Genomic DNA, 13,523 nt, shown 5'->3' with positions numbered 1-13,523 from the left:
GACAGTATAAGCAGAAATGTTGGTTTGGGTGTGATGAACTCTGGATAGAAGATTCTCATCAGACATGTAGGAGGCTGAGAAGTACCACAGAGCATGGATGCTGTGTGCCTGGGTAAGTCTGCAGGTGTAAAAACTTTGGAATGTTGAAACTAGCCGCCGACCAACAGAAATTCCTTGTAGTTCAAGTCTAAAGACAAAGAAACCCTGGGCAGATTCAGATTCACATTTGCAGAAGGACTTATTTTTAAAGGATCAGCAACACTTCTTTTCTTTCTTTCTTTTAAAGATTCATTTATTTATTTTGGAGAGAGATAGAGAAAGAGAAAGAGGGAGAGCAAAGTAAGGGGAAAAGGGGCAAAGTAAGAGAGAGAGAGAGAATCTCAAGCAGGCTCCATACTGACTCTGGACTCGATCTCATAACCCTGAGATCGTGAACTGAGCCCAAGCCAAGAGCAGGATGCTTAACTGAGCCCCTCAGGCGCCCCAACATTTCCTTTTCTTTTCAAATTGCTGGACTCTAATTGTAGCCAAATCCTTCCCATGGGATTCGCCCTGTTCTTGATTCTCACAGACTATTTCTAGCATGTTCTTCCAAACCCAACCCAACTGCTTTCAGGTCCTCCTCTTCGTAATCAAGTGTCTTGAGAATATTACTTATTTTTGAAAGACTGAATACATTTTTGTCTTTGACTTACGCAAATAAAGAAGCCAATTTCCTTTTTACAAATTTAATCTATTTATTTATTTTTGAGAGAGAGAGACAGGGAGAGAGAAAGAGAGTGTGCAAGCCGTTGTGGAGAGGTATGCTGGAGGACCAGAGGGAAAGTGACAAAGAATCTTAAGCAGGTTCCATGCTCAGCATGGAGCCCAACACGGGGCTTGATCTCACGACCCTGAAGTCATGCCCTGAGCTGAATTCAAGAGTTGAGTCCTTAACCGACTGAGCCACCTGGGTGCCACCTGAAGCCAATTTTCTAAAAACAGACAGAAACACACAAGGCCAAAAAAATCCAAAGAAAGCTCATGATTCCATTGTTTTGAATAGAAACTAATGGTTATGAGTAAGAACTCTGGAGTAAAACAAAGTGGGTCCATCTCTGGCACTTATTAGCTCTGTAACCACGACTGAGTTATTTAACTTATCTGAATTTCCTTTTCCTCCTCTAGGAAAAAGAGAGAATAATGATAATAGCATTGTCTCCATAGGACTAAACGATACGCCGTCAAATTCTCAAAAAATGGCAGCTGCCTTTATTATCACCCAAGTGTGAACGGCAGACTGAGAAATCCCGCTCTCGCGGGAGTTGATTATTCATTCAATCAGCCCCTGCGGGGTGCCTAATCACAGGCACCATATCCAGAGGCATGGATTAGTCATGCAGTGTGTCACACCGGACTCCTGGAGCCAGCATGGCTGGAGAGGTGACTGATGAAGACTTAGAAAGACAGGAGACCGTGCTTCCCCCGCTCTCCCGCTTCAATCAACCCTTTTCCTCTGGGGTCCCCCATCATCCCAAGAGAGACGCATTTTGAGAATCATTCACCTCAGATCATTAGCATTACGGAATCAACTTCCAGAATGTAAGGAAGGGAATGTGATGCTCCTCTATGACCTGCGATTGTGTAGGCCGCTGTTGGAGAACAGGTCGATGACAAGAGAAGACGAAAGACTGTTTTGGAGAGCAAGTAGGCTTCTCTGTACTTGCTGGCGAACAGAGAAAATTCGTGAGACGGTCTCCAAGTTCATAATGGTTTTCCTGATAAAGTACACGCACATGCCAAAGCAGAGATGTTTCTGCTTGTCTCTGCCTGACCGTGTACTTGGACGTGGCCCCAGCTCAGGCTCATGCTTCCTCTACTGGACCTACTGGACCATTAACCGCTATCACTCTCCGTTAATCATGCTTGGTGTCTTTCCAACTGTCCTGCGTTTCCTTCCAAAAATGTCAACAGGACAACCAAGTGAGAGAGGACATGCTGAAACTTATGTGTCTCAATTCAGAGTTCTAGAATTCTTCGTTTATTAATTTCTTCTGACAGAGTCCAGCTGTCTCTGGAGTAATTAGTAACACGACAGGGTTAACGTAGCTGCCTCACGGAGATGCGAGTTCATCGTGACTGATGGTTCACTTCCAGAAATTAAGCATGTCTAATTGGGTTTTTTTTTGTTTTTTTTTTAAAGATTTTATTTATTTATTTGAGAGAGAGACAGTGAGAGAGAGCATGAGCGAGGAGAAGGTCAGAGGGAGAAGCAGACTCCCCGTGGAGCTGGGAGCCTGATGCGGGACTCGATCCCGGGACTCCAGGATCATGACCTGAGCCGAAGGCAGTCGTCCAACCAACTGAGCCACCCAGGCGTCCCTCTAATTGGGTTTAAACCCAAAAGGACAGCACCAGGCCTGTAGCCCGTGGATGCCTCCAATGTCTTATCTTCCTCCTGTTTTAGGAGCCACCAGATACAGCAAGTAAGGACTATTAGCTCTCAGCTATTTTGATCCGTTTGATCCAATCTGTATAGAGGTGAGGTTCAGAGAGCATTGGTAAGTCCACTCTCCTTGGAAAAGGACAGGGGAAGCCAGAGACTGGGCTAATTCACATACCCCAAGTCTCTCATACACCAAGAGTCCTGAGGACACAGGGCTGCCCAAGCTCATGGCTCACAGCTGACGCTGGGAATGAATGAAGTGTGCCTTCATTCATTAGATAACTAGATCAATTAGAGGACATTGTCGGCTGAGAAATTCTGTCAATTATTCTTTTCAAATGTCTTTTCCATTGTTCTGTTCGGTCTCCCCAGCGTGATCAGCCGGAGAGGCTTGTTAGCTCATATTTTAGACACAAGAGGAGCTTTCCCCAGAGTCTCCCTGGTACAGATTATTCAAGTTCAACTAGTGATTCTGGAGAATGAGGCATAGGGCTGGCCTTTGTAGGCTTCCGCCTTCTCTTCCTGCTCACTCTACACAGGGACCCAGGAACATCTTTGAAAGGTTAGTTGTCATCACATCACTCCACTGCTCAAAAACCTCCAAAGGTTCTCTACTGCCCCGGGAACATAATCTAGGTCCTCATACGCCTTTCCTAGTGAATGCTTTCTCAATCCATCCTGAGACGGACCCCCTGCCCCAGCGCGGCCACCCTGTCATGGACCCAACACAAGGCCATCTCTGGGCCTCTGACCAGGGCCTTCCCTTCTGGAATGTTCTCCCCTCATTCTCTATTATACACACCCCTTATGCCTGAAGGGTCAGCTCAAGCTTCAGCCCTTCCATGCTCTTTTATCAGATTGCATGGAATGGGGCGCTTGGGTGGCTCAGTGGGTTAAAGTGGGTTAAAGCCTCTGCCTTCGGCTCAGGTCATGATCCCAGGGTCCTGGAATCGAGCCTCATGTTAGGCTCTCTGCTCAGTGGGGAGCCTGCTTCCCCCTCTCTTTCTGCTTGCCTCTCTGCCTACTTGTGATCTCTCTGTCAAATAAATAAACTTAAAAAAAAAAATTGCACTGAACTCCAAATGACGCTGCTAATACTATTTTGGTACTCTATTCTGTGTGTATACATAATATAGATAACATACAAAAATATATATGTAAAATTTATATATTAAACTGTGATTTATTTGCATCTGTTTTGATACTTAGCACATGTGTGACGAATGAATAGGAACTCCATATGGGAGTTTATTTTGCAATATTTAATCTTCAGAGAAATTTGGCCTCACAGCCTTCAAAAGCCAAAGCTCTTCCAAGGTACGTAATTGATTTCTAGAATTAGAACAAGCAACTCTAATTCTAGAACAAAATTAGGAATAATACCGATGCTTCTTAAGCAATGTGTGCTGTTGGGGACATTGCCTGTGGTGACAGAAGATGGGAGAGCCCACAGGGGGCCACACAGGTCAGTCCTACTTCACACTGGGCAGCTAACCAAAGCGTGTCGGGGAGTATTTGCGGACATGAGAATCTGTTCACCAGATACCACCGCGTGCAAAAAAGCCGCTGAGAAGAGACTACGAGTAGCAGGTATTTGACCTTCGTTAGACAGACAAACGGACAGCAGTTATCTCTCAGAGGCCGGTTTGTGAGGCCACTTTCTCCTCCGTGGTTTTCTATGCATTTACATTTTGGGGCACTGGACTGAAGTGTTATTAATGTATTGAATGGTTCCTTGACTGGTTGATTGATTGATTTTATTTATTTATTTGAGAAAGAGAGACACGGAGTACGAGCAGGATGAGGGGCAGAGGGAGAAGCAGGCTCTCCGCTGAGTGGGGGGCCCCGACACAGGGCACGATCCTGGGGCTCCAAGATCATGATCTGAGCTGAAGGCAGATGCCCAACTGACTGAGCCACCCAGGTGCCCCAGAACAGTTTCTTTAGGTGGAAATGTTTTCTTTCGAACCACAAACATCGGACTTGGATGGACACACATGTGGATAAGTAGCTCGACTCAATCTTGTGTTTAAGTTGGACTCGAGTAAAACTCAGCACCACGTGGGAGACATCCTTCTGTCACGGCGACAGCAGTCCCTAGACAAGGTACTAGGAAGCGTCGGGTGTGAGCGTGTCTCCACTGCACGGCTCCTGCCAGCCCAGCTAAAGGCGCTGATTTTTCTCAAACTTCAGCTTTTCTGCTATAACAGAGGGGACTACTCTGCCCCACCCCATCCTCGTCACATCTCATAAAAATAAATTAGAAACTGTTAACGAAAATACCAAGCCCACTATAAAAAGGCGGCTGATCGAGGTTGGAGAAACACCCCCTGAAATCTTTACTCTTTTTTTTTTCTTTTTTAAGATTTTATTTATTTATTTGACAGAGATCACAAGTAGACAGAGAGAGAGGAAGGGAAGCAGGCTCCCCACTGAGCAGAGAGCCTGATGCGGGGCTCGATCCCAGGACCCTGAGATCATGACCTGAGCCGAAGGCAGAGGCTTAACCCACTGAGCCACCCAGGCGCCCCTCTTTACTCTTTAATGAAACTACAATGTTAAATCAGAAAGCAGTGCCCGGTTCATGGGCGGTGAAGTACCATTTCACCAGATGCCCCGTCTAAGGGCGGTGGGTGCGTGCCCGAGCATTCAACGTGAGAACGTAAAAATCACTTTAGGACAAAACTTACTCTTCTTTTAAAAGTATTTCCCACGATACTCTGCAGATTGTCTCTCGCTCTCTCTCTTTTTTTTTAAAAAACAATAAATAGCACAGACATGAATTTTAATAGAGGAAATACTCTGGGCTTCAGATCAATAATTTAAAGACAAAAACTCTAAAGCTTTGGCAAACTTATGACAAAGGGAACAAGGTACGACTCTTCATCTTTGCAAAGACTTTGACACTCAATCTAATTCACCCTGATGGGCCAATAATCCTGAGTCGGTCACACAAATATCAAGGTACATATTTACAGATACACACGACAAAGGTTCTCGGCATGTGGCTGGCAGTGTGTATCGAACGCTTCTTGACAAAAACACACAAACCCACGTCACGACTGCGTGTACCAAGACGCACATGGAAACGACCAAATGTCCCACAGAGCAGCCTCAGGGAGAGGTGCAACAGGGCTGATAGAGAGAAAAAGAGCGTGAGAGGTTATCCCTTGAAGGGAAGGCAGGGCGGCACGCCCCCAGAAGACGTCTCCACTCACCTGTTAAGTGGTTGGCAATCCTGGCAGTGGGTTTGGGAGGCAGGGCGGGGGGTTGCTTGAGAAGGGACAGCTGCTTCACTGGGGTCTCCTCATGGTCTCCAGAGAAAGCAGCAGGTTTTTTGGGGGGCAGTAGCAGGACTGGTTTGGCTGAAGGATCTTGGGACAGGAGGACTCCAGACTCACTGGCAGAGGGACTCTCTTCAGACACTGAGGGGACAACCACACGACACACAGGAGACATTACACAAAGGCAGCGCAGGTGGGGCCAGCGGGAGCACACAGGATGGGGGTGTGGGTCGGCAACACAGCACAGCGCCCACTGCTTCCGGTCGCCGTGCACGTGGGGCGAGTTAGAGAGGCCTCTAGAAATCCAGGAAAGAAGGGGATGTGGGTGGAGGACACATCAGGGAGGCTGAGGCAGTAAGGAAGAGGTCGGAGGGGGAAGGGGGGGAAGGGAAGAGGACATTTTCTCCAAACTATCCCAAGCTTAACCACTTACGTTTTGGCATTCCTACTACACCTGTGAGGGCTCTAAAACGTGACTCATGGGACCACAGCAACAATCGACCGATGGCAGGTGCAGAGGGCCAGGGACAAAGGGCCCCCATCCAAACCAAACCAGCACCCAAGGCTGGCATCTTCCCTTGGGCCCATTTGCCCTTTGTCCAGAGCGAGACAGAGAAGATGCTGGGGTCTTGCTTTTTGCCCACTGGGTCTCCCCAGGTCTGGGACATGAAGTTACGAAGAAGCCCCCGGAGGCTGATACCAGGCCGGGTGTCCCCACACGCGTGGGGTGGCTGCTCACCAACGGAGCTGGGCAGAGGCTGTCAACAGGCATCTTACCGTTTTAGGGGTCCCTATAAACCTTGACCAGACAGAGGATGCACCAAGACAATGCCTTTCTGTCTCCCTGCTTCCTCTCTCCTCTCTCTGGCCAGAATGATGGTTTTTCTGCTTGCTTTCCCCCACTTCTCTTTGCTCCGCACTGGGTCTGGCTCTTCCTTCCCACCACGGGAGACCCCGACTGGCTCTAGTTAAGAGCTGTCCCGGGGTGCGGGCGGGGGACGGCCTGGCCAGCGAGCCTGCAACTCTGGGTTCGCTGGGATGACAGATCTCCCTCTAACGGTCAAATCTGCGCGATCCCAACATCCCAAGAAAGGCCGGAATGAGAAACGCAATTCACTGCTTTCGCTAGAATCGTCTTCTCAGCCTCGGGAAGAATGCAACGCCAACGCGCCGCCTCCTTCCTCTCACCCCTGCTGCGGCAGGAATGACTCCAGTGACTCTCCCCTAACCTCTTCCTCCTCCCTGATCTGGGTTGCAGTGTTCCCTGTAGCATCAAAGCCTTCGTGAGCACTGTTCTCTCCCCTCTCCCAAGGGACCCCACTATCATCAGCATCGGAGAAATGACACACTAGGTCCCAAAGAGGAGTATGGCACGGGCTGCGTGACCCGGCTCTCCCGTCCTCCCACCGGAGCTCTGTTGCTGCAGACTTGGCATATGGTGTGGAAAAGGGACGTGGCCTTTCTCCCCACACTCTGGAGATCCCAGGAGGTCCCTCCCCCAAGCTGGCTTGCTTTTTGAGAACAAGGATCACTCCCTACTGGCTATTGGGAAGACACCCCCCACCCCACTTCTGCAAACCTTCTGAGGGAGTGAGTACTGACCATTCGGAGGGCTTTGGACCAAAGAAGTCGTGACAGTCCAATGGCACCCAACATCACCTATCAGCAGCATTCACGTTAACCGGGAGAGTGTAGACAATTTAATAGCCAATCAACACATCGATTGTGTGCAGTAAACGGATACAATTTGCTAAATCGATCCAACCATTAGCTGGTATGCCGAGGCTGGGCTTAAGGGCCGTGCTAGGGTTTTACGAACACCTGAGTTAGGTATGGTGTAGAAGAAGTATAGGATTCCCTAGCTTAACAGAAATGGGTTCTAGGGGAAAACAAAACAAAACAAAACAAAATAAAACACCAATAACATTTTAAATCCCCCACAGTACAAAAACAGGGCATGTCCTCTTTAAAGACATTAAGATTACAAAATATCTTTTTGAAACACTATGGCACACTAGGTGTAAATATGTCCTGATTGGACAATTTCATTCCCATTTCCAGGAGATTCAGAGGCTCGGGGTGGTGCCAAACAGAAGTTCAAGTCCGGCCAGGCTACAGGTCCCGAATGCCACAGGCAACTCGACCAGGGGCTTTACCTGTCCCATCCATGATGTCTGAAGGCTGGAGCACCTCATATGAGCAGGGATCCCTGGGCATGGGGACCGGCTCCATTTCGGATAGGGCTGGCAGAGACAGTTGGCTGGAGCTCAGGGACTGTCCGTTTTCCAGCGAATCATCTTCGTTCGATATGGAGAGCTCCCCGTCTGTGGGCGCGAGAAGGAGACGGCACAGTTAGACAGCGCCCACCTTCCAGGGAAGGATGACATTTATCGTCGGCTAACTGAATCTAGATGTTTTTGAACAATCTTTATCAAGGTCAGTCTGTAAAATCTGCCCTTGTTCTTTCGCTTTTCAGACACTTGTTTTATTTTTAGACATAAGGCATCTGACCCCGAGGGTGGCAATTTCCAGTGACCTCTAGCAAATTGCCTGCTTTACTCTCCATCTTTCTAACCAAAACCGCCTATTTTGTACATTTTTTTTTTTTTTAAAACAAAAGTGAATTAAAATGAACCTTTCTTTCTAATTTTGGAAAACTGGAAAAACTGAGCAGGCCTCAGGGATTGGAAAACCAGGAGTAGAAATGTCTACCTTGGGGAGCCAAGGGCTTCATAACACTCAACAAACACCAGAAAGAAGTATGGTTCTCTGAGGCTCTAGGAAAAAGTCGTCCTCTTTTGTCTTTTTTCCTCCCGCCAGGATCCAGTTTCTCCAAGCAGATAAATGTTTAGGAGTTCGAACCCGCCCTCCTCCTAACAACAGGGGCCACACCTCACTGGCACTGGTAGGGTCCCGCCTTCTGCAAACCTTGTGAGCACTGACCACTCACAGGGGGCTTCAGACCACAGCCAAGGGCTGCGGCATCCTAAGGATGCTGGGAAGTAAGTGCCAGGATTCTCCCAGCATCCACCAGTGATCACGCCTGGAGGGGAGCAGACTTTGATCTTGCTTAAAGCTCCTCAAAGCCAGGGCAGGCATCTAGTTAGCACCCCAGGAGAGGATCAAAGGCTCCCACACAATCGCCATTTGTCAAATCAAAACTCCCCCAGGGTGATCTCATTCTAGCCCAGGGGAGTCCTAAATAACGAGACATTAAAGTCAAATTAATTTTTAAAGAGGATGGAAAGCTGTTCCGGGAAGATGAATAAATATCCAGAGGAAAGACTCCTACGTTATGCTTAGTCAGAAACACAGAACCCGGCAAAGCAATCATGTGCCTTACAACCGGAAGAAAGAGGATTTACTTGTAGAAAAATGAAACAGGGAAATGACTCCCAAAGTAGACCTTGTATAAATAATCCTTTTCTTGTGCGATGCGCCTCCCAAGGCTTTAATTTAATCACAACAGTATGTGGTGGTAAAAGGGGGCTCTGCCAGCTCCCTCCCTCCCCAGTTGGAACTGGCCTGATGAAACGTTCAACAGAGTCACCTATACACCAACAGGCTTTCGACGGCATATGGTTCAAGGACATAGGTTATTTGACCTGAATCTTGTATAAACCCAGAAAAAACCAGAAGAGATACCAAAGAATCATCTGAGGCAGATGACAGAAAGCACTGTCACACTGTTAGATTGTGGTTTTCTCCCCATTTTTTCTTTTCTTTTTAATTATTTTTTATTTTTTTAAAAAGATTTTATTTATTTGACACAGAGAGAGAGATCACAAGTAGGCAGAGAGGCAGGCAGAGAGAGAGAGGGGGAAGCAGGCTCCCCGCTGAGCAGAGAGCCCCATGTGGGGCTCGATCCCAGGACGCCGAGACCACGACCCGAGCCAAAGGTAGAGCCTTTAACCCACCGAGCCACCCAGGTGCCCCCTCCCCATTTTTTTCTTTCTTTTAAAAAAATTTTATTTATTTATTTATTTGACAGACACAGATCACAAGTAGGCAGAGAGGCAGGCAGAGAGGGAGGGAGAAGCAGGCTCCCTGCTAAGCAGAGAGCCCGACTTGGGGCTTGATCCTAGGACCCTGAGATCATGGCCTGAGCTGAAGGCAGAGGCTTTAACACACCAAGCCACCCAGGCGCCCTCTCCCCATTTTTTTAATTTGGTCCTTCTGTGTGCCTGAAATGGCATGATAGTTAGTACAATTGCAATTAACAAAATGATTACTACTCCTTGTTGATAAGAGAAGAAGAGCAGTATGAACTCTAGGTACACAGCCAAACCAAAAGTCTTCAGGAGGAAAGGGCAGCAGTGGTGTGTTATTGCATTGCAGTCCCCTTGGGGACAGTCCCTAGTCCCCTCAACATGCTTGAATTTAGCATGTTCTCGTGGGTGATGCCATGGGAAGCACCAACACTTCATGTTCCCAGTTGGTGGAACAATGATGCCGCTGCCACTCCGTTTAACAATCCCTAGGAAACCACTTTGGTTTTTGATGTTCCTGGTGTAATAAATGTCCCGGATAAGACAACCCGAAGAGGAGGGGGTTTTCAAGGCCCCCTGCCAAGTTCTGGTTCTTCGGGGTACCAGCAGAATCAAATGACTATTGTACTTTTGGACAGGTAAAATGTATCCAAGAAGTGGGTGCCTGGGTGGCTCAATGGGTTAAAGCCACTGCCTTTGGCTCAGGTCATGATCCCAGGGTCCTGGGATCAAGCCCCGCATCGGGCTCTCTGCTCAGTGGGGAGCCTGCTTCCTCCTCTCTCTCTGCCTGCCTCTCTGCCTACTTGTGATCTTTGCCTGTCAAATAAATAAATAAATAAATAAATAAATCTTAAAAAAAAAAAGTATCCGAGAAGCAGGACTGGGGGAAAGATACAAGTGTAGTTGAATACTTAATTTATGAATCTTGGTTTCATCAAGGCGGCTAGTTTATTTATTTATTTATTTTTTAAAAAGATTTTATTTATTTATTTGTCAGAGAGAGAGCGAGTAAGAGTGAGCATAGGCAGACAGATGGCAGGCAGAGTCAGAGGGAGAAGCAGGCTCCCTGCGGAGCAAGAAGCCCGATGTGGGACTCGATCCCAGGACGCCGGGATCATGACCTGAGCCGAAGGCAGCTGCCCAACCAACTGAGCCACCCAGGCGTCCCAAGGCGGCTAGTTTAGTGCTGGTGGCTTTGCTAATGATGGAGAAGCCGTCCCAGAGACAGAGGAACTCTCAAAAAATTTAGCTCCCCGTAGATTAAACGTAACTTTGCTAAGTCCAAAGATTGTTTGGAGAGGAAACAATCTTGGGAATTCCACTGTCATAATTTCTAAAAATACATTCCCACCAGAAAAATAAAAATGAAGAAAAAAGGGTAAGACAGCATAACAGTTTATTTGTGGGTACATATTGTTGTGATCTTACTAGGCATCAGATTTTATGTATTGTTTTACTATTATAAACATTATAATTTGCATAATTATAATCTTAATTATATTGGATGAATAACTGAATTTTAGTTAGCTATCTTCCTATGGCTGCTCATAAAAGGGTTTCTTGTGTTTTATGATATAATGAAAAAAGGAGGTTCTGCCCATCACCTCCCTGCATAATGCCTTTTCTGCAATTAGAATCCTCCCCTTTTAGGAGAAATTCCAATAGACAAAACTTACGTATATTAGTATTTCAAAATCTAAGTGACATATACTTGAATCTTGGAAAATTGTTCTGTGAAGGGTTTCTCTATTTACACAGCAGCAATGCACAGACCACATGGATTTCTTAGCTTTTGATCATTTCTTCAATATTGACCTTGATAACCATATTTTACCTACTTACCTACCTACATATATATGTGTACACACACACACACACACACACACCCCGATCTAGTGGAAATAAACTGAAACCAATCAACAAAGATGACAAATCCATTATTATATCATTTATGACCAAAAACAATAGTGACAAAAGTGAAGACCATCAGGGCACCTGAGTGACTCAGTGGATTAAGCCTCTGCCTTCAGTTCAAGTCATGATCTCGGAGTCCTGGGATCGAGCCCCACATCGGGCTCTCTGCTCAGTGGAGGCCTGCTTCCCCTGCTCTCTCTGCCTGCCTCTCTGCCTACTTGTGATTTCTGTGTCAAATAAATAAAATCTTTAAAAAAAAAATGGAAGACCACCTGTTTTGAATTCATTTAACCTGGGGCTACAGTGGTGTTGCCACTGTTAAGTAGCTGCTGTTTTAAATTCTTGTGACATTTTCAGACATACACAAAAGTGGAAATAGTAATGTAACTGACCCCATTTATGCATCATCAAGCCAAGAAATCAGCTGAGGATTCCCAATGTCTGGTCATTCCAAATCCGATTAATTTGAAGAGTATGTAAAAAGCATAGTTTATCAGCCTCTTTATTGGCATTTTAATTAAAATTATTAAAAAACCTGTTTTACTTTTTTTTTTTAGAAAGAACTTAACCTTCCCGATGAAGGGGAGTCTCATGGACTAATTATACGTTCATCTATCAAGATCATCACTGTCTCATTATTGCAGATGAGAAAGAGTTTGCTTTTTATACTAATATCAGAAATTATATTAGAAATAATATTAGAAATAATATTGCCCTATATAATATTGGAAATTATTTGGATGTTTTACATGATCTTCTAAAATGATTTGTAATAGTTTTCAAAACTACCGGTAGTAGGAAGGAGTAGCGGGAACAGGAAGAAGGGGGAAGACTCTGGAGATCCGAGAAACTGAGACGATGTTTCTCCGGCTGCAGTGGGCATCACAATTCCCTGCAGTGGGGCTTGGTTCCACCCCCAGAGTTTCTGTGCCGGTAGTTTTGGGTTGGGACAGAGAATATGCATGGCTAGCAAGTTCTTTTTTTTTTTTTTTTTTTTTTAAAGATTTTATTTATTTATTTGACAGACAGAGATCACAAGTAGGTAGAGAGTCAGGCAGAGAGAGGGGGAAGCAGGCTCCCTGCTGAGCAAAGATCCCGATGCAGGGCTCAATCCCAGGACCCTGGGATCATGACCTGAGCCGAAGGCAGAGGCTTTAACTCACTGAGCCACCAAGGCGCCCTGGCTAGCAAGTTCTTGGGGGATGCTAGAGCTGCTATGGCTGGTCAGAGTTCCACAATTTAAGACCACTGGATTGGACATTAGGAATCAGAGATGCAAGAGAATATGAAATGGCAACTGTGCCTAGTCCTGATGAGGTCTGGGATAGGAAATGCTGTTTATGAAGCTAACGGGGAACACAGGAGGTTTAAACCTCAAAGAGGACAAGAAAGCAGGAGGTTGCATTGTCTAACCAGGGATCGTGAATATGAACTTGTCACAAAGGCATACGGGATTGGGGAGAGCCGTAGGGGAGAGCAGAAAATTAAAATGTGAGCCAGATGCAGACATATTTAACAAGATAAAATCAGGTTGCAGACGTGATTGAGAACATGATGCGGAAGTGAGTGCAAGTCAGGGTCATAAATTTTAAATAATGAGACGTAGAAAGCAATGGATCTAAGCTATAGAACTGTTCCTGGAAACTGTGCCAGCCTTATTCCCTCTTCTCGTGAGACGTAAGAAATGAAGATGTTGGTAGAGTCATGTTAACAACCAAATCAAGGGGAGTGAAGGGAAAGGTGAGGGCGAATTCATTCATTCAGCGGCAAACATCTGTCGAGAGCCTGTAATTAACAAGAGGCAGGGCGCCTGGGTGGTTCAGTGGGTTAAGCCGCTGCCTTCGGCTCAGGTCATGATCTCAGGGTCCTGGGATCGAGCCCCTCATCGAGCTCTCTGCTCAGCAGGGAGCC

The 13,523-nt window shown here is 46.4% G+C and overlaps 1 protein-coding gene across 10 annotated transcripts in view; it reads right to left on the bottom strand.

Moving 5' to 3' along the window:
- The window catches only part of PHACTR1 (phosphatase and actin regulator 1), a 553,820-nt gene that overhangs the window by 78,596 nt on the left and 461,701 nt on the right, over positions 1–13,523 (bottom strand). For 9 of the 10 annotated variants that reach the window (XM_032341117.1, XM_032341119.1, XM_032341118.1 and 6 more), the window contains 2 exons: positions 7,866–8,033; positions 5,644–5,850 (listed from right to left, as the gene is read on the bottom strand). In XM_032341117.1, the coding sequence (XP_032197008.1) occupies positions 5,644–5,850; positions 7,866–8,033 (375 nt within the window). The remainder of the gene's footprint in view (positions 1–5,643; positions 5,851–7,865; positions 8,034–13,523) is intronic. The other variant, XM_032341122.1, reaches the window with a different exon arrangement.

This window comes from Mustela erminea, chromosome 4 (assembly GCF_009829155.1).
Source record: "Mustela erminea isolate mMusErm1 chromosome 4, mMusErm1.Pri, whole genome shotgun sequence".
NCBI classification, from domain to species: Eukaryota; Metazoa; Chordata; class Mammalia; order Carnivora; family Mustelidae; genus Mustela; species Mustela erminea.
The sequence above is the reverse complement of the archived record's forward strand: the minus strand, read 5'-3'. Positions and strand labels throughout refer to the sequence as shown.